Source organism: Suricata suricatta, chromosome 8 (genome assembly GCF_006229205.1).
Source record: "Suricata suricatta isolate VVHF042 chromosome 8, meerkat_22Aug2017_6uvM2_HiC, whole genome shotgun sequence".
In the NCBI taxonomy this organism is placed as follows: domain Eukaryota; kingdom Metazoa; phylum Chordata; class Mammalia; order Carnivora; family Herpestidae; genus Suricata; species Suricata suricatta.
Genome location: NC_043707.1, coordinates 47,369,649 through 47,395,344, shown reverse-complemented (window position 1 = coordinate 47,395,344; position 25,696 = coordinate 47,369,649). Strand labels below are relative to the sequence as shown.

Below are 25,696 nucleotides of genomic sequence, written 5' to 3'. Positions count from 1 at the left end.
AAATGAAACATTAAATAAAAGGAATCATGAAAATAATCATTAAAATTATCCAGATCTACAAGTTAGGTTTTCAACACACTTCAATTTTCTTCTTCTTATGGGCAGGCGGGGGGGGGGGGGAAGGACAACACACACAAAAGAAACAAAACTCCCAACTTAGATGGAAAAAAAAAGAACTTACTGTTTATTGTTATCAATTACAAAGTTTATTTTATCTCCGGTTTCCAGCTGAACATTCCCTTCGACATCTTCAGGAGTGTAAGTCAGATAAAACACTTCCTGTGAATTAACAGGTCATTATTACTATATTGGCAGGATGCATATTCTCTCTGTATACTGTGATTTACTTCATTAAATACCTCTTAAGCTGGCATTTTAAGCCAAATTTCTTAAAAATACACTATGCAAGTACATTGGTTTATTCATATAAACACACACTTCCCCTCCATGATGCTGATGACTTCTGCGAGTCCACAGCTGAGCAGCAATCCAACTTCAAAAAGCTTACACACGTGGAAGCATTTGCCCAGAGACTGTAGTTACATTTCAAAAAAACAATTTTTATACAAGGCATTCCAAACAAAAACGATGGAGTTAGTGCTTAAAAAGAACCAGAAAAAAGATCCCCTCCCACAACCCCCAAAAATTCGAGTAAAAGGAACATTTTACCTTAATGTTCTAACTAAGGTCACCCTTGGGCAAGCTAAGACCCTTGGAAGTCCTAAGGATTCTTTTCCTCTTAGTTTTTGATTACTGCACTCAAAGCCTCTTAGAAACCAAATTTAAAACTGAATTTATCAACTGCTGCTTACGTTTTCTATTTTGAATTTTAAAGTACGCTTATAGATCACATGGTGGATCAGGCAAAGGTTTAAGAAAAATACACAAGTTTACCCCATTACGTTCGTAGCATACACTCCCTGTTGGACTCTGACCCGGGGCAGCTGGAGATTTACTCTCTAAGTTGTGAGGAACAGCGCACACAACCTACCAGTCAAAAAAAAAAAAATTTCCATTGCTAATCATTTCAGGAGCAGCACTGTGCAATATTAACTGAATTCTAATATCCTCTATACTATACATAGGGATGCATTTTAATATGATCCACAAGAGGATGTCATGCTGCCAAGTTTCAAACTTACAGTACATAAACTGACTGTAAGTGCAGTCTTAGGGTTATATGTAAAAACCCAAATTGAGTCTTGACCGTATTTATTTCAGGTCAAGAAATGCCAGTGCTTCTGTGAGAATTTTAAAATAGTAATCTTTATTATACTATAGCTCTCTTGCGTGCAAACTGAGGAGATGGGGAAAATCTTCCTTTCTAATGTGAAAGATATGCAAATGCAGGGCCCTAAGAAAACACAAAGCATCAAAGCCACTAACTTGTCCATTCATTCGTTCTTCAGGGAGGATTTCTGGTTTTATCTTCACCAGTTTAACAGCAATGGGTTTCCCAGTCCGCCGATCAGATGATACTTCAAATTCAACATCATCTAAAATAAAGTATAAGTATTGTGTATGTTGGGCAAATACTGGCAAAATGGTACCTCACTTTCAAGCCACATTTAACGTAGCATTTGAGATGCTTTAGACCAGTGATTTCTCAAAGCGTGGTTGGTTCCTGGACCAGCAGCAGTGTCTCCTCACCTGGGAGCTTAGCAGAAATGCAAAGTCCTGAGCCCCACTCCAGACCTAGTCAAAAACAAACTCTAGGCACCAGGTACAGCAATCGCTGTTTTGACAAGCCTTCCAGGTTATTCTGATACATACTAATGCTTCATAACCACTGCTTTATTCTAAGATAGAAATACCTTAGTCATAGTTTTCACGGCACTTAACAAATACTGAGAACAAGGCAATATAAATAAAGACCATGACCTCTGGCAAGTTTTCTTTTTCCTCTGTACCTCAGTTTCCTCATCTGCAAAGTAAGGATCAACCAAAATAATGTCCTTGTGGGGGTTAAGAGTATTTGGTATGCCAAATACTCATGTTAATTACTGTTCTGACTTTCCCCCCAAAGATACTTTAAAAAGCACACTGAGGGGGCACCTGGGTGGCTCAATTGTCTGACTTCAGCTCAGGTCATGCTCTCCTGGTTTTTGAGTTCAAGCCCTGCATCAGGCTCTCTGCTGATCCAGGTCAGCATCCATCCATTCTGCTCCTCCTCTGCTCATGTTTGCTTGCTCTCTCTCAAAAATAAACAAAAACCACACACACACACACACACACACACACACACACACACACACCCCTTGAGACCTTGTAACTTCAGTCTTCTAGTAAGCCATATATTTTCACATGCGAAAGTAATTTCTATGGTGTCAGTCAAGACGAATAGTTCAAGTGATGACACTGTAAGAGTTATTTTTTTCAGGTACTTCCAAAACTAGTACTTAATAAAATAGTCAAAACTACCATTATAAAAGTTTAATATTTTCACTGGCTTAAATCTAATATACAGTTAAAGTCATTATTATGGGGAAAAACAATTGTATCTTCCAAGTATCTATTTAAAAAATACTCAAAGATATCTTTAAGTCAATTAGTCTTTTATCCTTCAAAAAGACACCACCACAAGAGAAATCAGGATTCTGTTAGTTTACAGAGATACAGCTCAGTAACTGGGACAATTAAAAGGCCAAAAGTAGTAGAACACTGTCATGAGCAGATAAAATGCAAGAGAAATCTGTGATTAGTTTTCTAAAAAGAATAATCAATGACAGATTACCTCCTACTTTTAAGTCCTGCAGGTTGCCATTATACTGTGAACAGTGGAAGAAAAGTCTAGCTTGACGTTCTGAACACTGAATAAATCCGTAAGAGGTGAGCAGTTTTTCAATAACCCCAGTTTCACGCAGTGCTGCTGAAGTACCATTGGGGTACCCATTGTGTCCATTGTTATGGAGAAGGTTTGGATCAAAGCTCATCTGTTTTTAAGAAGAAAAAGAACTTAATATATTCAAATTTGTACATTAACTCCAAAGCATACTAAGTCTGATTAACAAATCACTAAATTTTTAACACAGAGAAAAAATAAAATAGGTAACAGAATGTCTATGGGCTTTTACTACTGGAATATTAATTTAACTAATTAAATATTTCAGAATAAAGAATTTCATTCATTTTAAGGAACTGTCCCAATTTATAGTAGAATTTTCACTTACAGACATTAAGATTTCTGGAGTTTAGTGTTAAGGTAAAGCAACTACATAAGTATAAGCTGCCTTTATGTTAACTTTAAATTACTACTAAAATAATAATTTCAGAACAAAGGTAACTGATATTCAAAGGATGGCAACCCAGACTACCAAAACACTTAAGAAATTTACTAACACCTAGTTTGAAACTTAAATAGAAATCAACACTATTTGGTAAGCCATGCATCCAAAGGCAATTATTTAAATTAGTAGAGATGAAAACAAAAGAAACTTTGTATGCAATACTTATTTCAAACTAGAAAATATTAGAGTGATGCGATAGATTCTTCAGTGAAAGATAACCCAAAACAGTGAGTTAGAAAGCAAAATTTTTCTAAGACAGAAGTCCAAGACAACAAGAACTCTTCAAATCTAAAAATTTTTAAATCATTTCACAGGTATATTTAAAGAAATCTTTTCACCCATTTCAGATGCTGATGAAATCTCTAAATACTGTCATGTGCTTCTAAGATCAGGTAAAGCAAAAGAAAACATTCTTTAGTGAAAAGATCTATTTAAATACAATGCAATGGACCTGTTAGGTCATCAAATACTGTCTATCACATTAGAGATTTCATTTTGTCTTATTTGAGTAAAACCATTAAGACAAATTATTAATGTGAGTGAGGCATAGAAAAGGACAAAATTCCTAGGAGAGGTTAGGTCTATTAACTGATTTAAGACAGCAATATATCCACATTTTTACTAGTTTTAGTAAAATTTCATTAAAAATTTGACTTATTAAGCATTTTCATTTAAATGTGATGTTGGGCACTATTAATAAAAATATTTTTCATTAGGAGAAAAAAAGGACTAAAATTGTAGAACAATAAACCCAAGTATGAGCAATTAAACAGTATATGGGATGGCCAAACCATGGATTCAAAGCCATTAAATCTGTAGGTAGTTAAGTTCTAGTTCTTTCATACTAGACATTCTTCTGTTTGACATGCATGAACTCATTTAATTTTTACAAAGCCCACGAGAAAATAATAGAATCCACATTTTACTAGTGAGGTAACAGACATGGAAAGGTTAAATGACTTGCCAAGGTTAAATGGTAAAGGATTTAAACCAAGAAGGTCTACCTCTACAATCTGTCCTCTAAACTAGGGCTTCTCAAAACTTCTCCTACCTGACAATCTGGTTAAAATACAGAATACGGATTGTAGTGGGGGCAGGAGTTTGAGATTCTCCACTTCTAACAAGCTTCCAAGGTGATATCAATGCTTTAGATTCTTGGACACACTTTGAGTAGCAAGGCCCTAAACTACTTATCTTTCATGATTCAAGGTGAAGGGAATGCCTAGAGAAGTTAGAAGGTGAGTTTGCAGGTTATTTCAGCCAAAGTGAGAGGCTCTCCTAAGTCATGCTCTTAATGCAAAGCGAAATGAGCTGGGGTGACTGTTTTCCTGACTTACAGATCTCTGATACGTGGGGGTCCTCTTTTGTTTTTTAGTCCCGGATGAGGTAGAAGATGAAGATAAAGGTAAAGAAAGTGAAGGAGGGGCTGCAGGAGGGGGATGAGGATCTGATGATACAGTAAAAACGTTCTCCATCTCAAACAGCTGTGGTAACATAGCACAATGTTTATAACTATGATCAATAACAATTTAACATACACTTGTCAACTTCTATACCTTTAGAGATTTACCATTAGGTTACTTCAGCAAAACAGAATTCACTGAATCAGGTTTCTACTGACAAAAAAAATTACAGCGTTAATTCAAGCTGAAATATACTTAAAAATTTTTTTAATGTTTTTTTATTTATTTTTGAGAGAGACAGCACAAGTAGGGGAGGGTGAGAGAGAGAGAGAGAGAGAGAGAGAGAGAGAGAGAGAGAGAGAGAGAATCTGAAGCAGACTCGCAGACTCCAGGCTCTGAGCTGGCTGTCAGCACAGAACACGACACGGGGCTCGAACCCACAAACCATGAGATCCTAACCTGAGCCAAAGCCGGACGCTTAACTGACCTAGCCACCCAGGAGCTCCTGAAATGTATTTTTTAAAGCCCTTTCACAATTCCTAATCCACAACATTTACGATTTTTTAAATGCCGTAAGGATTCACTGGTGGTTGCTACAATGACACAATTCGGCCCAATTTCTTCTCAACGTCTCACAACATGGACTGCAGTATTTTCAATCACTTGTTCTCTCTAGAGTACACACAATGATAATCCATTAAGATGTGGGAAGAAAATATTATGCTATATATTTATCTTGCCCAGAGATAAAACTTAGCATTAGGTCTTCCGATGGAAGGGTGAAAATCTCCACAAGAGGCTGACAGTGAAGCCCTCGTTCACTTACTTTCAGCATATTACAATTCATATTTGCCCAATTAAGTGGACATACAAATGCAGCCGTCTAGTTTAAACAGCCCTCACAAAGACAAATGGTTGAAAAAGATTGCCGCATTAGAACCTTAGATAAAACGTTAATAAGGCAAGCACATGCAAAGGGCCCTGACACTTCTAATCCTAGTATTAACTAGTTCTTTAACCTCTACGTAGTGAGGTAAAATGACAATCTTATTTAAGACCTGGTAAGTCTGCCAAATAAGAATATTAAGACTATGATACAGTCTTCTACTAGTAGCAATAAAACATACTGCACATATGTCCCTTCTCATATGAATTCATAGTGGTATACACTTTTTAAACACTTATAAACTAAGCATTTAGACACAATATTTTTAGTGAGAGTGGAAAGTTTCTGTACTGTGATTAGGCAAATTATTTTTATGGTATTGTTTATCTCACCTTTTGTTTTTAAGTAGGCTCCACGCCCAATGTGGGGCTTGAACTCATGATTCTAAGATTAAGAGTCAAATGCTCTACCGACTGAGCCAGCCAGGTACCCCAATATAGAACACCTGTTTTTTTCTTCTTTTAAAATTTTTATTTAAGTAGTCTTTACACCCAATGTGGGGCTCAAACTCATGACCCTGAGATTAAGAGTTGCCAGCTCTTCCAACTAAGCCAGCCAGGCACCCTTTTCATCTTTGTATTCGTTATTTGTAGGACCAAGTCTTTTCCAACACAAATGCAGTAGTATAATCACACGATTTTTAAGTATCTACACTTGTACACATTGATTGTACATGCTTTTACTAATAACATGATCGAACTAATCTGAAGACCATATTCTAGATCCAAGACATGTCTTGGATCATGACTTTCAAGCTGTACTATTTGGACTATAGTTCTTATTACCAAGAACACAATACTGTGATTCGTAACACAGGCCACGAAGTCGCAAGAACCACATTCTCAAGTCTCCAGTCCTGTCAGATATTCCTGCAGGTACGAGGTCAGACTTGTTTTTCTAAGGGAAAATAAACAGAATTACAAGGAATCAGAGCTATCTTTTCCTTATAAGATTAAATTGCTCCCCAACAAAGGTTCTGGAATTTGGGCTGTATTGCTCTTCAGTCTCGTCTCATCTCGAAATGAGTATCAAAGCAGAACTGAAAAAGAGCCTTCCCTTTCTCCTAGCATCTTTCCTGACAGAAGTTTCTTTCTCTAGCATTTATCCATTTTGGGAACCTCATCTTTCTTTTAGGAAAAACACAGCATTGGAGCAACTTTAGATAAGACAGGATGTTAACACTCTTCTCTTCAAAGAATTCCTTACAGTTCAGGCTAAACTACATTTCTATGGCACCATAAATTTCTTAACCACCACTAAAACTTTCAAGTGCCATTACCCAAAACGCAAGTTCATTAAACACACAAAAAAACAAAAACAAACACTAATTACATAAAAGTAGAAGTCCAACAGAAAAAATAGCTGAATAGATGATTCCTTATAAAAAATTAAGATAAAAACACAACAACAACAAAAAAGGGGGATTGGGGGGGGGGTAGAAGGAAAGGACCAGGGTGTAAATGTTATTTGGCTTTTTTAAATAGGGAAGAAAAAATATTTAGTTGTTCACCTTAAAGCATACAATAATATAATCAAGATAGACCTAGTTAAATGCCCTAACAAATATTAAATACAAACATGCATATTAATAAGATTTTTGGAAGACTTTCTAGATTTGAAACAGAAAAAAAATGCAGTCAATATTGATTATATATTAAAACAAGATTTTTACTCAAACCTAAGGAAAATAAAAGCAAATATAAAGGTATCAGTGTATTATTAAGGAAATGTAAGCAAATCAATATGAATTAAAGTACAATAGTCACCCTTTCCCCACATTTTGCTTTCTGCAATTTGTTACCCACTTCCCCACCCCCAACAGTAGTCTGGAAGAACTTGATTCTCTTCCTGACATGGTCAAAAGGTCAATAGTAGCCTCCCACTACACCACAACGCATAGGTGATTCATCACTTCATCTCATCATGTAGGCATCTTATCATCTCACAACATTACAATAAAGGCAAGTATGGTACAATATTTTGAGAGACACAATCACATAACTTTTATTATAGCATACTCTTATAAATGTTCTAATTACTGGTAATATCTTATTGTACCTAGTATATAAATTAAACTTCATCACAGATATGAATAGAGAAAAACTGTCTCTACAGGGTTCAGTACTACGGTTTCACACTAAACATATCCCTGTGGATAAGGGGAGGTCTACTGTACTAGATTACAAACTCCATGAGGGCAAGGATCTTTTTGTTCAAAGCTGAAGTCTTACAGTCTAGACAAACAGTTGATGGCAAACTTAGGCACTAATCTGTCAAATACTGAAAGCAATTAGACAAATAATTAGTCTTAAAGACCATTTATTAAACACTAACCATTTATCAAACTACTAAAGATAAAAGATTTAAAAATAGTGAGAAATGCTAAGAACAACATGTCAAATACTTTTATGGTGGGAAAATGGCTCAATCTTTCTGAAATGCAGTTCAGCAACATGAATCAAAATGTGGAGTGTCCTCCTTTATAATTCCAGTGCAGGAAACCTGCAATCTGAAATGTGTGAACGACACTTTATGCACAAGTGTTTTCACTAATACCTTTTACTAACCAATGTCTGGAAAGAAGCTAGTCTGATAATGATACGAGAGTCGCAACAATCTGTAGAAATGGTACGCAGTCTTTAGCAAGGATGGACAAATATGTTTATGCTATAATATGAAAGGACAAGAGAGATGATCCATAGGATTTCAAACGTACTTAAAAAAAAAAAAAAAAGAGACCAGAAAAGTCTAATCTAATGCTCACAGATATCTCAAGAGAACACTTGGAAGGTGTCTTAAAATAGTGAATGGGGACAGAATACAGTACTGATGCTACGGCCCCATATTATTATTTTTTGAAATAGGTTCCACACCCAATGTAAAGCTTAAATGCACCAATCTGATGCCAAGAGCTGCAGCTTGACTGACTGAACCAGCCAGGACCCCTCACCCCTCCATGGCCCCACATTCTTATCTTTTTTTTTTTTTTTTTTTAAAGTAGGTTCCATGCCCAGCATTGGGCCCAAAGCAGGGCCTAAACTTGGGACCCTGAGATCAAGAGTTGGACGCTTAACCTACTGAGCTACCCAGGCAACCTCATGGCCCACATTCTAAACTACTGCCTTATACATTAAAGCATTTTAGTACCTACATTAATACTGTTCTAGGCTGTGCTCATATAGAGAACCCAACATAAAAATCTTCAAATTTTTAACTCTTTTCTACGTACTTAGTTTTAAAACTGCAAAGTTATTAACATTAATCCACCCCTTTACAAAATAAGAATCGGAGGGGCTCCTGGAAGGCTCAGTCAGTTAAGCATCGGACTGTTGATTTTGGCTCAGGTCACAATCCCTTGGTCATGGGACTGAGCCCCGCATCTAGCTCCCTGCTCAGTGTGGATCCTGCTTGGGATTCTCTTCCCCGCTCTTTTTCACATGTCTATTTTCTCTCTCAAAATAAACACTAAAAAAAAAAAAAAGTTCATGTTGGGGTGCCTGGGTGGCTCAGTAGGTGGAGCATGAGACTCCTGATCAAGAGGCTGAGATTACTTAAAATAAATTGCAGATTAAAGGCCCAAGTGCTTCTTGAAATGGTGATGGAGCTTTTATAAGACAACCACCTAAGAATGACCTAATATTCTCATTCCTCAGTCTATTTGATTATGACAGCAGTTTTAAAAAGGTTTATCAACCAAACTCTCCTTAAAATTATCTCCCTTGGTATTCCCTCCTGGCTATTTCTACTTCTTTGAATAGCACTACTCTCTTCTTTGGCACTTCTTCATTTATTACTTAAAAAGCGAGGACTCCTTTCTGAATTCCAAGCCTCTATTTCTACCCAATTTAGAAAGCTGGTTAAAAAGGGAAAATTGTCTTTCCTAACAACCCTCCCTCCCCAAATAACCACTATTTAACATTCCATACTAGCATATTTCCTCAACTTCAGATTACTGTCTAATGAATGAATCCACTAGAGTTCCACAACATATTCTACTTTCAACAAGTCCCCACGTAAACTTTCCCAGTCCTATGAACAACAAAGGTTTAGAGCTTCTATAACTGAGCAGACGAGATCAATTCCCCCCAGGCTCATCTTCACATTTAACTGGTTATCAAGTCCTATCACTTCTACCGCTAAAAACATCTACTGTCTCTTTATCTGCCTATACCCTAGCTTTTATCTTCCTTATATTCCATCCACTGCTTTTAACAGGTTTTCCCATCTATCTCTTAAAAGTTGTTCCACTTGTTTTTAAAGATACACTTCTGAATATATCATTTAAAATCTGAAGCAATAAAGCTATCTCAGCTTTGAAATAAAAAAACCATTAATATTTGCTTACAAATATAAACATCTGATGACATTTCTATAGAGCAAAGTCAAATACACTGGGACCTTTAGAACCTGCCTCCAGCAAGCTTTCCTTTCTAGTTATACTGTCTACCCACAACACTGTATCTCCTACTTTGTTCACAATGGACTATTCACTATATTCTCTATGTTTTCAGATCTCCCTGACTCTGTTCATGTTGTTGCCTCTACAAAGATTTTTCTCCCTCTTCTCACCTTCGAACGTCCCTTCCCTTCTCTCTAGGCTTTCTTTACCCCTCTACAGAGATCTCTGAACATAGACTGCAAAGGCCATCTGTAACTGAAACCCTAACTTTTAAATAGTACAATGAGGGGCGCCTGGGTGGCTCAGTCGGTTGAGCATCTGACTTTGGTTCAGGTCATGATCTCATGGTTCCTGGGTTTGAGCCACACGTTGGCTCTCTGCTGACAGCTAGCTCAGAGCCTGGAGCCTGCTTCAGATTCTGTGTCTCCCTCTCTCTGACCTTCCCCTGCTCACGCTGTCTCTCAAAATAAATAAACAAACAAATAAACATTAAAAAAATAAATAGTACAATGGGAGTTTTCCTTTCTAAGCGATCAATACATTACAAAAGATCCACATGTATTAACAAATGTAATCTTGTATGAAAAAATCCCATATTTGGCCATCAATTCCATCTTTGTCTAACAAGAGACAATAAATTAAATAATCTAGTGTTGGTATTTTCAGACTAAATGGTTGAGAATATAAATTGTTTCCAGAATGCCTTCAGAAGAGAACACATTAAAAAGATTCTATATTTGACCAAAATATTAGGAAATCCAAAATTACAAATGGATTCTTGCCAAAAGGAAACTACAAACCTACCTCGCAGTGATAATCAAATATTGCACTTTCAGTAGTATTTGCTGATTCTTCTTTTTCAGCACACGTTTCAAAGGATGAAAGTTGCTAGTATTAAAAAAAAAAAGAGCGAGAGAAAATGATCTATCAAGCTAATAAAGAATACAACTGCTGCTGCACCGGGCAATCTCACAGTACAGCACTGAAGAAAACAAAGACTACTAGCAGCGTTGGGAAGTGCTCTTTCAAAGCTGTTGAGTAGGCACAAACTTCTTGTTTCAGATCAAGTGTTGTGTCTTCAACTTAAGTGTACTCTTCTTTGGTCTTGTTGGTTGTTTCGAGGTTTGTTCCTTGCCTGATCTGAACTTGAAGCAGCAGTTTCAGGTGGTAAAGTCTGTTCTGTTACACTTCATACTAGAGGTTAAAAAAAAAATGAAGACATTAAGTATAACTTACATAAAAGAACCAAGACAGCAGTGGGGAGAGGGACAAGCTCATTTCATAAAGTTAGAATCATTGGTTAAACAAGGATTGCAAGAAACTTGAAAACACACTGATGTGATGTTATCTGAGCAATCTCTTAAGTGCTAATGGTACCTCCTTTGGTGTCATACACTCAAAATGGGAATTTCACAATCCTCATTGACATTCCTACACCCTAAGTTCTAAGTTATAAAGCATAATATTCAATTGAATACAAATGTTTAATAAGCATCTAGTACTATGGTAGGTATTGTGGAAATTTACCTTCAGGTAATTTACACTCTTGCAGAGAAAACAAGAGTTATACATGGAGAAAACCCAGAATACAGGACCAATGCCAAAAATTAATTTGCTCAACCAGTATCAGAGTATTATGTCATACATATACTACAGCTACTACTTACTGTTTCTTCACCACTGTTATGTGCATTGAAACAACATGGTGAGCACAGAGAAGGCTTTTAATAAGAAGCTTAAAGCCAAGCTGGGGTATGCCACTATGTCATAAGTTCCTTGAAAACAGGGACCATGCATATGATTTTTGATGCCTGACATCAAGGAAGGTTTATTATTACATGAATGACTGTGGCAGCAACTGTGGCTTGTTGTTTCAGAGGAATCAATAGTCTAGTCTGGCCAGAACAGAGGGCTGGCTTAAAGTGAAATGGGATACATAGTGTGACAGGTGTAGTGGAGCCAGATTATGAACTATTTCAACTCGATATAACAGGAAATAGCCTTAGTTCTTGAAAAAAGGATATTAAGTCTCGAAATCCTATGGGAGATAACTTAGTGAAGGAAACAGAAATCTCATTTAAACAGTTGCCAGAAATAGAGAATATCTATAAAAAAGAAACAATTAAGATGAGAAGAGATGGGAAGTGAAATATATTTATAGGTAAGACCACAGAATGGTCTTAAAGTAGCCATGAAAACGTTTCTATTGAACTGACCGAAACATTAACTGGTGCCGTTAGCAAAATGATTTATATGGAGATGGGAAAAAAGTAGATTTTGTTTTAGATATAGTGAGATGAATTGTGTATTATAAAAACCTCAGAAATAAGAATGACTGACTATAAGGTGAGAGATCAGAGCTTGTGAAATAGCTTAGACTATGAGAGCTCCAGTCCATCCACTGACACTTACTAGAATAAAATGCATGAACAAATCATTTCATCTCTAAATTCCGGATTCTCATATGCAAAATGAAAACATCAACAGCTGGTCTGTGGCTTGTTTTTTGTTTGCTTGTGGCTGTATTTTATACTCCCTGACTTTGTGTTATTACTGCAAGCATCAAATGTTATATATTTTTCTTTTTATTTGGATCATTTTATTTCCAAGACTAGTTATTTCTTAGAGCAATGGCTCTTCAATCACTTGGGAAGCTTTAAAAAAAAAAAAAAAAAAAAACCTGTGCCCAGTCCTCACTCAAAGAGTAATTTAATTGGCCTAGAGCGCACCTGGGTGGCTCAGTTGGCCAAGTGTCCAAATCTTGATTTCAGCTCAGGTCATGACCTCAAAGTCTGTGAGTTCAAGTCCCGCACTGGGCTCTGTGCTGACAATGAAATGCTTAGGATTCTTTCTCTCTCAAAAATATACATTAAAAAACAAAGAAAAAACATAATTTAAGTGCCTAAAGTGGGGCTACTTCCATTACGATCTTTCATTCTTCCCTCCCCACCTCTACATCCAGTGTTGCAAGTCTTATCAATATTTCCTTCAAAGTATCTTTTGCCCTAAATGTCATATTTTGGTATAGGTATCTAACACATCTGCTAACTTCCAGCGTCAACTCTTTCCATTTACTGTCACACACACACTGCCAGAATGATCTATTTAAAACTCCAATTTCATCTCATCTCATTGTCCTATATCTTCAGTAATATTTTTTTTTAGCACTCTAGTTGAGAAATTTTTCTTTTTAAATGTTTTTATTTATATTTGAGAGACAGACAGAGAGACAGAGAGCGAGTGGGGGAGAGGCAGAGAGTGTAGGAGACAGAATCTGAAGCAGGCTCCACGCTCTGAGCTGTCAGCACAGAGCCAGACATGGAGCTAGAACTCATGAGCTGTGAGATCATGACCTGAGCTGAAGTCGGGGATGCCCAACCGACTAAGCCACCCAGACACCCCTAGATGGGAAGTTCTTAATCCTGGCTGCACACCCAACCCAACCACCTGGGCAACTTAAAAAAAAAACAAAAACAAATCAAAGCCCGAATCTTACCTTGTAATTCTAATTCTAATTCAATTTCACTAGGGTTACATCCCAGAAATTGGTGTATTTTATCCCTTCTCTCTCCCTGTGTTTCTGACTTGCAGCCAGGATTTAAGAACTACCATTTAAAGGTGTTCTCCATTTTACCTTTCAATTTTTACCTTCCACTGCTCTCCAGTTCTCCTAGATAGGTGCATTTTCCTGCCTAATCCTTAAACATAACCCTTGGAAGATTCCTAATTCTAGACTTCTTCGTGCATTTCTTCCCACAAAGAAGACAATATTGCCATCTTTAAAATGACAAAACAGCTTCTTTGACCATTCCAGTATAGACTTAATACCTTAATTCCTACTATGTGAGGCAGTAACTCTGACTGCCTACACCATCCTTTCTGGTACCAAGTCATTTATGCACTTTGCTTACTTCATGCTTATGTATCTTGTTGCTCCAATTATGAAACAATTTTTTTAAGTTTGAGAAGAGAGCGTGTACACCAGTAGGGAGAGAGGTGGAAAGCAGAGGGAAAGAGAGAATCCCAATGCAAGGCTCAAACCCACAAACCATGAAATAATGACCTTAGCTGAAATCAAGACCAACTGAGCCATCCAGGCGCCCCACAAGTTTATTTCTGTATCACAGTCCCCTCGGCACCTAATCCAGCACTGCCAAATTTAAGCACAGCAGAAACAACCATAGCACAAAAGGTAGTTAGTCCATAGTTGGAAAAGGACACCACAATTCAACTGCAGCAGTTCTACCAACTTCTACTTACAAACCCAAAGACCTCAAAAATGCTATCTCGTAAGAGGCAAGAATCTTTTTTTGGTAATTTTTATTTAAATCCTAGTTAGTTAACATATACTGTAAGATCGGGTTTTAGGAGTAGAATTTAGTAATTCACCACTTACATAGAACACCTAGGGCTCAACACAAATGCTCTCCTTAATACCCATTCCCCACCCACCTTTCCTCCATCAACCCTATTTGTTCTCTATCGTTAAGTCTCTTATGATTTGCTTCCCTCTTTTTCCCCCCTTCCCCTATGTTCATCTGTTTTGTTTCTTAAATTTCATGAGTGAAATCATACAGTATTTGTCTTTTTCTGAAACAACTTATTTTGAAAAATTTGGATTAACCCAGTTCTAGGATGGTGTATTATGTTAAGAACCCTCCAGTTTGTCACTTAGTAACACAGCAATGAGACTTCCAGAATCTAAAACCTGGAGCATTGCAGAGTCAGTGTTGGGGCACTAATGAAGCCTATTACGATCTATTAAAGCTCAAACAAATACACCAACTATCAAGAATAACTGAAAGTAGCTGAATTTCACTTCATTAGTATCTTCACAGCTATGAGACTTCATGGGTAACACTTTTCAGTCAAATTATTAACACTTAATGAAACACTTAAAAAGTACCCACTGGGCATTTTAATAAAATTGGCTATGCAATCATGCCAAAATTATTAACATTCATGGGTGGTACTGACAACTCTTCTGCCTTAACCCTCTGAACACAGTGCATTCCCTCTAGCCTCCAAAAGATAGATACTGAAGTCTATACATGAAATAAGTACCAACCAAAATACTAAGAACGATTTAAATGTTGATCTGAGAGCCTCCCTGATTGCCAAGTAATCAATTCCCTTTTCCTTTGGTCTGTATGGAAACAGTATCACCACTAGTTAATTATCAACTATCGTGCCATACTGTTTTAGTTGGAAGTTAAAAGCTGATTCCTTTACTTAAACTGATAATCCAAATAGGTATTCGTATCTTATTGGTCTTATAAGTATTATCACCTGTTTTGCTACTTACAGTCTCCCCCAGTTTGCGGCTTTACTTCAAACAGCCTAGTAGAAGGCAGGCAAATAGTAGGCACTAAATAAATGTTGAACCAATATTTATGTGGCCAACAATCTATCTAAAATATATCACATAACCCAGTTTGTCATTTTGACAAATTATTCTCAGAGTTTGTATAGCACTCACCTGGGGACAATGTTAATGAAAGGCTAGCCCACTTTGTTCAGAAAGTTTTTCTTAATTAAAAAAAATGCTTCTTTTCTTCAGAGAGAGCAGAGTGTGTGTGTATGTGCACATGTTAATGCTCATGGGGGGATATGAATATCCCAAGCAGGCTCAGTGCTGTCAGCACAGAGCCCAACGTGGGGCTCAAACTCTCAAACTCTAAGATTATAACCTGAGTGAAATCAAGATTTGGACACTAGGAGTGCCTGGGTGGCTCGGAGGGTTAAGCGTCCGACTTTGGCTCAGGTCATGATCTCACAGTCCGTGGGTTGGAGCCCGTGTCGGGCTCTGTGCTGACAGCTCAGAGCCTGGAGCCTGCTTCGGTTTCTGTATCTCCCCCTCTCTCTGCCTATACCCCACTCATGCTGTTTCTGTCTCAATAATAAAAAAGAAACAAACAAAAAAAAAAGATTTGGACCCTTAACCAACTAAGCCACCCAGCTGCCCAGAAAGTACCTTTTTTTTTTTTTTTTTTTGAGAAGAGCAACGATCCAATTAGGCAGCATGAAAAGGTTCTCCAGTGTTGCTTTGTATGAATAATAATTATACCCTAACTTTCCAGTTCATATTTCTATATGCTTTAACTCAAGACAAGTTTAAGTGTGTCCTATTTTGCTATTACCTGTATAACTGAAGTGCTTAACAGATTATAATTCATTTTTACTTTAGAATCTAAGGAAAATGATAAAGTTTAGATAATTAACCAATTTAAGCCATCAACATGTCAGGCAGGAATAAAAAGAAAATCAAATTGCTGCAACTATCTTTTGGTATATGTTCAGTAAGAACAACTATGCTGGGTTGTTAGTTACCTGAATAGCTACTAAGACAGAAAAGCTTGATCTCCATCTATCATTTAACTGCTTTTACGATACACCAGTACTCTAATACGACAAATGGCACTGTAGGAAGCAGCTAAATGCTCCAAACACAAAATCAGAAAATAGTGTAGACCATTACTGTTACCAGAAATATAGTGCAAAACCACATATGTAATTTGAAATTTTCTGGTAATCATATTCAAGTTGAGAGAAAAAGGTGAAACTAATTTTTTTTTAATTTTTTTTAATGTTTATTTACTTTTGAGAGAGAGAGAGACAGAGAAACAGAGTGTGAGTAGGGGAAGGGCGGAGAGAGAAGGAAATACAGAATCTGAAGCAAGCTCCAGGCTCTGAGCTAGGTGTCAGCACAGAGCCTGACGTGGGGCTCAAACTCACGAACTGTGAGATCATGACTTGAGCCAAAGTCAGCTGCTTAACGGACTGAGCCACCCAGGTGCCCCAAGGTGAAACTAATTTTAATTAGGTCTTTTATCCAAATATATCCAACATGTTATTTTCCATATGTAATCAATCTAAAGTTTTCTTTGAAATCCAATGTTTATTTTACAATGATAGCACATTTCAGCTCAGAAACGTGCACAGTTTAAGTGCCACACATGGCACATGGCTACCAAACTGGCCACCGCAGGTACAGACTCATGAGGGAAAAAGGTACTGACATGCCCAATAGATAAACAAAAGGCTCCTTGGCAAAGATTTTTACAGATGAAAGGAGCCTGTATCTAGCAATCCTGACCATAGCAGCAGCTTGTACAAACTGCATTTGAGAAGCAAAAGTGCAAATAACTAGCTGGTTATTTACTTGCTTTAGCTACAAACCAATGGATAGCCAACATGTTAACTGTGAAGAAACTGCTAATCCATTTATTTTCAACTACACAGTTTTACCTCAGCATTAAAAAAACGTATTAAATATAAAAACGTTCCAAAAATAAAATTGCCATTCACTACTTCTGAACAGAATACTGCCTAGAATGTCATACTCCAGTTTAATAACAATGAAAAATTCATTTATAATTCCTCAGTACGAACTGAAAAAAAAAAAGTTTTGTATTGTTTTCAAGTAGGTACCCCTACATAGAAGTAGAAACATTCTGGTACCAAGACAAAGGAATTTTTAAAATCCTGACTTGGCAAAAAGAATTTAACATCAAGAAATGATAGAATTCAAGAAAATAAGTCACTCCTACCAAAGCAGATTCACCTCTGGAGACATTCTAGCTATGCAATCTTAAAAAAAGTTACAATTGGGTCGCCTGGGTGGCTCAGTTGGTTGAGCGTCCAGCTTTTGCTCAGGTCATGATCTCATGGTTCATGGGTTCGAGCCCCACATCGGGCTCTGTCAGGCTCGCTCAGAGCCTTAAGCCTACTTCGGATTCGGTCTCATTCTCTCTCCGCCCTTCTCCTGTTCAAGCTCTGTCTCTCAAAAATCAATAAATGTACAGAAAGAAAGAAAAAACTTATAATTTTTGTTGCTGTAGTTCTCTATTAATGAAAAATCATCCAAGTTTTACAGCTCTCCATAAGACAGAGTCAGAGATCTCAAAGTAGGTTCCCTTTCATTTTTTGAAAAGACAAAGCTAAGAAGGCACAGCAGTTCTTTATTTAACAAAATCAAGATTTTTATTCTATTTTGTAATTCAGGCCTACAGCTCAGCTCCTTAAAAATCTGTACAAACAGCATTTCCATGTTTCAACTACCTTGCCAAAAGTATGGTCCTCACACAAATGTAAACAAAGGTACTATCTCTGAGCCATACACTTAAAAAAAGGGAGAGGGGTGTTAAAATTATATGTTATGTGTATTTTGCACAATTTAAAAGAAAAAATATTTTTAAAATTTCTTAATGTTTTTTACTTATTTTTGAGAGACTGAGAGAGTGCGAGTTGGGGAGGGGCAAGAGAGACATAGACTCCAAAGCAGGCTCCAGGTTCTGATCTGTCAGCACAGAGCTCGACACAGACCGGAACCCACAAACCATGAGATCTGAGCTGAAGTCAGATGCTTTACAGACTGAGCCACCCCAGAAAATTTATTTATATGCTGGATGGCCCTACAGTGTGTCTTTAGATGGATGGAGGGGAAAACAGGAGTGGAATAAAGCAAGACTATATGTCAGCTTTCATGCTCTCATTTTTCAATTTGCAGGAATTTACCAGAATTTTCAACCACACTTTAAAGGTCATACTTGTTAAGTCAGAACTTATTTACAAAAAAAGAAAACCTATCTTCTGCGCCTCAAATACTTTACTTTTCAACTCAGCTGCTATAAATACTCATCTCAATGGTAAACATCCAGAGCAGCTGCAAAATCACTCAAACCACTACCATCTCTTTTATTTCAGGCCTAAGGCCAGAAGGAAACAAAAAGAAACAAGGTTGATTATTTATCCAGACTTGATGACTCAGGTATACATACACCGATTCAAGCATATAAAACCCTCTCCTTAACCCACGCCAAGAATACCCATTATTCATTAATACCTAAACAGCACCAAGGTTATTATATTGCCCCTCCATGTAGTCTTGAAAATGCCTACCTTCTAGAAACTCAAAATGAAAATTACTCAGCATTTTGATATAGAATAACTTATGAGCTATAATTTGCTACCTACATTTTATAGGCCGGTAGCTCTGGTCAAGAGCTGCCAGTTCATATCCTGATAAAAAACTGTCTCTCTCAAAGGAAATCATACCACAGTGTCTTTGGACGTCCTCCCTCGCCCTGAGGACCACATTCTTTCACTCATTTTAGGTGCAGAACAATTACCTCCTATAACGATGTTCAGATTTTTGTGTTTGTAGAGCGAAGGCTGTTTTTAAGGGGTGTTCCCTGCCTCGCTTTTGAGTCAAGCAAGAGAAGAGGCACCTGGGTGTTTCTAAAGGAAAACCTGAAAGCAAAAGAACCGCGGCACTAAAACTTCATATTGTTTTTTTTTTTTTTTTTAAGATTTGATTTTTAAGTAATCTCGACACCTAAGGTGGGGTTTAAACTCACGACCCCAAGAACAAGAGTTTGGACGCTCTATCGATTCAACCAGCTAGATGCCCCAAATTTCCTACTAATAAACTATCGGATGGTTAAAATACTCAAGGGTCTCCTACCAGAGTTCTAAAAAACTCACTCTACAGAGAATGACGAAGCCAAGTCGTTCACTGCTCAACGTGGACCAGGCTCTTGCACCGTCAGAACCAGAGACGGTGCTACGGACGACTCGACACAGCTCTAACAGAGTACGCCCGGACCCCAGGATGAAGGAATGAGAGCCACGTGCCTAGGATTAGGGGCTTGTTCCCCTTCTCAAGAAGCCGAAGGGGAAGCGAAGAAGGGAAGGTTGGGTGTTCAGAATCAAGACACATAGCTCTAGGTGAGTCGAAGTAAAGATGACACTTTGGCTAGCTACTGTGTCAGACGTGGCTGGGGAAACGGGTGTCTCTAAGCATTGAGACGGAGCGGGGTCTCAGTCCACACACAAAGGAGGCGCCACTACCGCACTGCGCTCTGGTACTCGTAGTCAGATCCCCAAGCAGGTGACTGCCAGTAAACTATAGGGTCCGGACTCAAAGTAGGCCCCTCTGCCTCCAGCTCTTCCAACCTCACACAAAGGACCGCGCCACCACCCCCTGGCCCCGCCCGCCGGGACTTGTAGTTCCCGTTTCCCCCGCCAAGCCGCAGAGGAGGAAGTGGTCAGACTACAATTCCCAGCAGCCTCCGCGCCCGAGCCCCGCACCCCTGTCTCCATCTTGGCTGCGGTCGGAGCCTCCATTTTCGCTCCCTCCCCCCACTTTAGTCACCACCACCACCACCACGCGCGGCTGCCTGGCCTCGACTCTTCATCTCGGCTCTGCGGCCTGATGTGAGGATGAGACGGTTAAATGGGGGCCGGGTGGAAAAGCCGGGGTAAAGAGTCAGGGTGATATCTTCCCTGCCCGGAGCTCTAGGAGCGCCCACCTTGACTCAGAAGTCTCTCCTATTAGTCTTGGTCTTCTCATCCGCACCTAGTCTGGCTTCTTGCTACCCCCAATTGGACCCTGAGGTCGTACTCACCCCAACAGCTCAGCGCCCCCTCTCCAGCGCCGCCATAAGCAGCACGGCCCGGTACGTAGGAATAAATCTCGCTTCTCTCGCGAGAGTTGCGGGCTCTGAGCGCGTGCACGGGGAGCGAGGGGGGAGCGTACTCCTAATACGCTTGCGCAGGAGGGCTGAGTGACGCCAAGTAGTGCGCTGCGCTTAACCACAACCAAGATGGTGCCCACGTTCCTCTACATTCCCTCCCCCTTGAGGTTAGGGAAGCAATCTCCGTGTTTACTGACTCCGCTGGGACGCCTGGGGCGGGGTAGTGGGTAACTTTCGGCGTCTCTGATCTTTGCAAACCTGAATATGCTTTAAGCAGCGAGACCAGGGTAAATTTTGAGGACGAACAATCTGGAGGGCATATCCAGGAATGTCATATAAAGGATTTCTCTTTTCTCGGAAATAATTCACAAACCACAAACCCCAGTTTCTCCTCTCAGTGCAAGGCTTTTTTTTTCTCTCTCTTGTCTGGTATTTTCTTTAGTATAAAGTAGGTTTTTAGTAAGGTAGTTTAGAAGTTTTACGTGAGACCTTTGTCTCCCATAAACTATATTGCTTGCAACAGACGGACAAGAATGAACAAGGCAGCATAATCATTAAAAACAAAACAAAAACACCAAAAAACTTCTTCAACTGACCTTTGTAGTCACCAGAAGATATTCGAATTGTATCTGGTAAGCGAAGAGGCTGAATCAGTAACCAAAAAGTTTGAAATCGGGACAAATAGATGATTAATCCAACGGTAAGGGGAAGGAAGAAAATAGTTAATTGTGGCCACAGAAAAGTTCAAGGAGTTATCCCTTGTCAAACAATAGAGCAGTACCCTCTGGTGGGAGGAATGCTTTCCCCAGATTCTGCGGCGCTCTCTCTTGACAGTATTGGATAAACAGTGATCGTGTCATGCACCGGAGAACTCTCTTACCCACTTTATTTTCCCTTTCAACATAAATTTACTCTGCATCTCTTTTGTATCATTGTTGGGATGTATACAGTTCTAAAGCCAAATGGATATAGTTCTGTCCTCAAGGAATTTTCAGTCTAGCATCATTAAGTAATCACAAAAACATTTAAATGTACACAGAGAAATAAGTGCAGTGAAGAAAAGATGCACAGAGTTCAAGAGAGTAAATGGCTTCCAACTCTGAGCAAATTATTTTGAATTCTAGGATGAGGCAGTATTCTACTTATGATGTTAAAAGATTTTTCTCTTAACTCTATTGTTATTAGACCAATTCAATTCCACCTCCAAGCTGCCTTTGTTCTCTTTGATACATTTCCATGCTACCTAGGCAAGATATTTGCTTCATATTTGCTTTCAATGTTTTCATGACTCACTCTACTGTAATTATTAGTTTATTCCACCTAGTGATACTTTAGGACAGAGCCTGTCTGTGACATTCATCTTTGGATCCCTGGTTTCTGACAGTGCATGGCCATAGACAACTCTCAAGAGCTTGTTGAATGAATAGCACTGAACAGTAGTGTAAGATGTTGTTAGAAATTAGAGTGTTCTGTTGGGGAAGTGAAAACATTTAATGTATCAAACCAGCGGTTTTGTTCCCTTTGTCCAGTTCTTAAATTGAGATCTCTCCTTCTCAGCAACAGATCTAGTCTGGATATTCTAATCTAATGTTACAGAGAAACTGCCCCAGGCTCTTGCACTAGAAACAAGGTCATGTGAAGCTGGGCTAAAAGTAGAATTAGGTCTAAGAGCATGCATTCTCAAATATCACAGTAATGTGAAATGTAAAAAATAATGGTCTCATTAAATTCTCTATATACAATTCCCATTAATAAGAAGAATAAGTCTTGATTTCTACCATTACACATAGTTTCTAAATGCCTTCTTAAATCATATAACCATTCATCCTCATCATTCTGATTGTCTCAATTGCCTTTAAATTTCTCCTTGATCCATAAGTAGTATCAATTTACATTAAACACAAAATTCAAATATGCATACTCCCAGAAGCACACATTTTAGCTTCCAATGCTTTCTTTAAGATAATAAAAGATGGAGTCATTTGATTTAAGTCACTAGCTTATGTGATTTATTCTTTCTACAAGTATTACCCATAACTAGAGGTAGGTTTCATTTTTAGAAGATCACTACATTTGAAGGCAGTAATTTTTTTCAGATTAATTTTGAAGTGAAATTAATAAACAAATGGAGTTATCATGTTATAGTTTTTTTTTTAAACCAAAGTAAAAGCGGAAACTTGTGAAGTCACTTGGGAAATCATCTCCTCTACAATGGAGTAGTCATGAATTTTGAGGAGATATTTAGTCTATTAAGGAATAACCTGAAACCAAAAAAATACATAAATTATATTTTTGGTATTTATCATACCAATTTTTCTTCTCTGGGATACTTAGATAATGAAATTGATCATAATTGTGTTTTTTTTTCTCTCTACAATTATTTGACAATCAAAAGTAAGCCTCCTTTACATATTTGTAGTTTTTCTTGAGCAATGATGGCAACTGTATAGGATGAGATTTTTGTCAGTTCTCTGTGAAATGAGAAAAATTAGGTCAATGGAGAGATTTTTTTTCTAAAAACAAGGCTAAATTTATTCAAGATTTTTAAGGTCTGTTTTTATTCTGACATAATGTCTTTCCTATTTAGGGGAGGCAAAGGGAACTTCTCTTATAAAAATTTTGGTAATAGTGGATGGTAAAGGGATCCACATTCAAGATTTCAGAACAGGAAAACACAATAAAGAGCAGAAACTTTCATAAGGAATAATCATTTCCATAAGAATGCAAATAATTAAGATTTAATCCTAGAACCCTGCATTCCAAAACTTTTTATTCATTAATAAGCCTCTAACAGTTAAAATGCATTATGTAAATAAGAATAATATAAGGATAACAATATGTAATAAAATATTAGAATTTAAATAATAATGCAAAAACTTTGTATAATGCTTACCCCCTTTTTTCTTTTTTTTCTTTTTGAAAGAGTGACAGAGAGAGAGAGAGAGAGAGAGAGAGAGAGAGAGAGAGAAGGAGAGAGAGAGAGCATGAGCAGGGGAGGGGCAGAGAGAGAGGGGTCAGAGGATCCCAAGTGGACTCTGCACTGAGCAGAGAGCCAGATGCAGGGCTCAAACTCATGGACTGTGAGATCATGACCTAAGTTTATGTCAGTCTCTCAATTGACTGACCCACCCAGGTGCCCCTAATGCTTCCCTTTAAAGTGCCAACGTGCACTAAGAGAAGAATTATGTGGACATGCTAAGCTGCTGTACTAAAGGTAGTCACCATAACACTTTAGTTCTGGGAGTCAGCCAGAGGGAAGGGTGGAGCAAAAGAATATTGTTAAATAAACTTAATTTAGATCCTAATGAAACCAACTGCACTCAGAATGAAATCCAAATTCTTTTGCCCTGGCCTACAAGGCCCTAAATGACCTACTTCCCATTAAATCTCTAACGGCCGGTTCACTGTGATTCAATTCCATTGCTATTTTGGTTTTCCCAACATTGCAGATTTGTTTCTACTCAGAACTTGCATTTACTGTTGCCTCTGTCTGGAGTGCTGTTTCCCCAAATCATCACTTTGTGGCACTTTCTCATCAGTAACTTTTTAGCTCAAATGTTACTGACTCACAAAGATCTTCTCTAAAGTAAAAGTACCCACTATCACCATTGCTCGCCATAGTATCAGCTTTATTGTCTTCATAATGTGTATTGCTACCTAAAATTAACACATTTATGAATTTAATTGTGTATTCCCCTTCTTCCTGAACAATAGCCCAAGTTTCAGTTCTCTGGTTCATTATTGCATCCCCTAAACCTACGACAGGGACTGACGTAACAGGAAGTAGTTAGTAAGTATTCATTGAATGAATGAATTATCCATTTCACTAAATCTAAGACATTATTGATTGTACCATACATCGTAATTTGTGCACCAGCAAGAAGAAAATATGTTGCCATTCTCACCCTGACATAATACTGTTATTACTTAGAATTTTTATATTTATTAATGGAGTTCTTTTAAAGCTATTTAGACCTGATTTAGGTCTAATTAGATAAAAGTTTAAAAACATTTTCATCATGTTTCACTCTTGTGTGTATGTAAAGTGAAAAAACATAAGCAAAGTAAATTGGTGAAGGTCTTCCTAAAGCTTCTTCACAAAGCTTAACTCTTCTGAATCTCTTTGTAGTAATAAATTTGACTATATTTTAAAAGTTCCATGCATCAAGAGACAACATTAAAAAATTAAAAATCAACAAACTAGAATATATATGTTTGCAACATGTAAAACTGACAATGCATTAGTATCATAAATATATCCTAAATTAGTACATTTAAATAAGAAAAAGTCAAAGAAAGAAATGGGGGAATGACTTGAATGTCTACATTAAAAAAAAAAAAACTGTATAGCTATGGGGCACCTGGGTGGCTCAGTCAGTTAAGCATCTGACCCTTGATTTCTGCTCAGGTCATGATCCCAGGGTCATGGGATCGAGCCCCATGTCAAGCTCCCCATCGAATATGGATCCTGCTTAAGGCTCTCTTTCTCTCTCCCTCTGCCTGTCTCCCCCACTGGCTCGCTTACTCTCTTTCTCTTTCTCTCAAATTAAAAAAAAAAAGTGTACAGGCAAATAAGCATTTGAAATTATGCTCAGCCTCATTTGTACTCAGGGGAATGCATATTTGTTTTGAGATAGTTTTAGACTTAAAAAGAATTAGAAAAATTGCATAGAAAGTTCCCATAAACCCTTCATCCAGTTTTCCTACCTAACCATAGGACAATTTTTGAAACAAGGATATTAAACTCGACACAATATTAACTAAACTACAAAATTAATTCAGGTTTCACAAGTTCTTTCCCTGATATCTGTTTTCTCTTCCACAATCAAATCCAGGATCCTGCCTGCATTTAGTTGTTGTGTCTCCTTCCTCTCCTCCATTCTGTGACAGCTCCTTGTCTTTTGTGACCTGGACATTTTGGAACAATATTAGTCAGTTATTTTGTAAATAACCTTTAACCTCTTTTTGCCTGGGTTAGAGTGAAGGGATGCATTATTTGAAAGAATGTTATGGAAGTAATGTACCCTTCTCATGGCATTATATCAGGGGGCATAAGATGTTGAAATTTATTATTAGTGATGTTTACCTTAGTCAATTGGTTAAAGTGGTGTCTGCTAGGATTATTCATAGTAAAATTGTTATTTTTCCATTATATTTACTAAATTTTGGGAGGGTGGGGTGCC

General features: G+C 37.8%; 2 protein-coding genes across 4 annotated transcripts in view; one reads left to right on the top strand and one right to left on the bottom strand.

Moving 5' to 3' along the window:
- Window positions 1–20,541, bottom strand: part of CSDE1 (cold shock domain containing E1) — a 38,378-nt gene extending 17,837 nt beyond the window's left edge. The window contains exons 1-7 of one of the 3 annotated variants that reach the window (XM_029947801.1): window positions 20,445–20,541; window positions 10,840–11,229; window positions 4,625–4,771; window positions 2,735–2,933; window positions 1,387–1,496; window positions 895–987; window positions 182–279 (exon numbers count right to left, since the gene is read on the bottom strand). In XM_029947801.1, the coding sequence (XP_029803661.1) occupies window positions 182–279; window positions 895–987; window positions 1,387–1,496; window positions 2,735–2,933; window positions 4,625–4,762 (638 nt within the window). In that variant the 5' untranslated portion in view covers window positions 4,763–4,771; window positions 10,840–11,229; window positions 20,445–20,541. The remainder of the gene's footprint in view (window positions 1–181; window positions 280–894; window positions 988–1,386; window positions 1,497–2,734; window positions 2,934–4,624; window positions 4,772–10,839; window positions 11,230–20,444) is intronic. The other 2 variants (XM_029947802.1, XM_029947803.1) reach the window with 2 other exon arrangements.
- Window positions 20,158–25,696, top strand: part of LOC115298732 (bile acid receptor-like) — a 67,556-nt gene continuing 62,017 nt past the window's right edge. The window contains exons 1-2 of the mRNA XM_029947804.1: window positions 20,158–20,253; window positions 20,375–20,495. The gene's annotated coding sequence lies outside the window, so the exon portion shown is untranslated. The remainder of the gene's footprint in view (window positions 20,254–20,374; window positions 20,496–25,696) is intronic.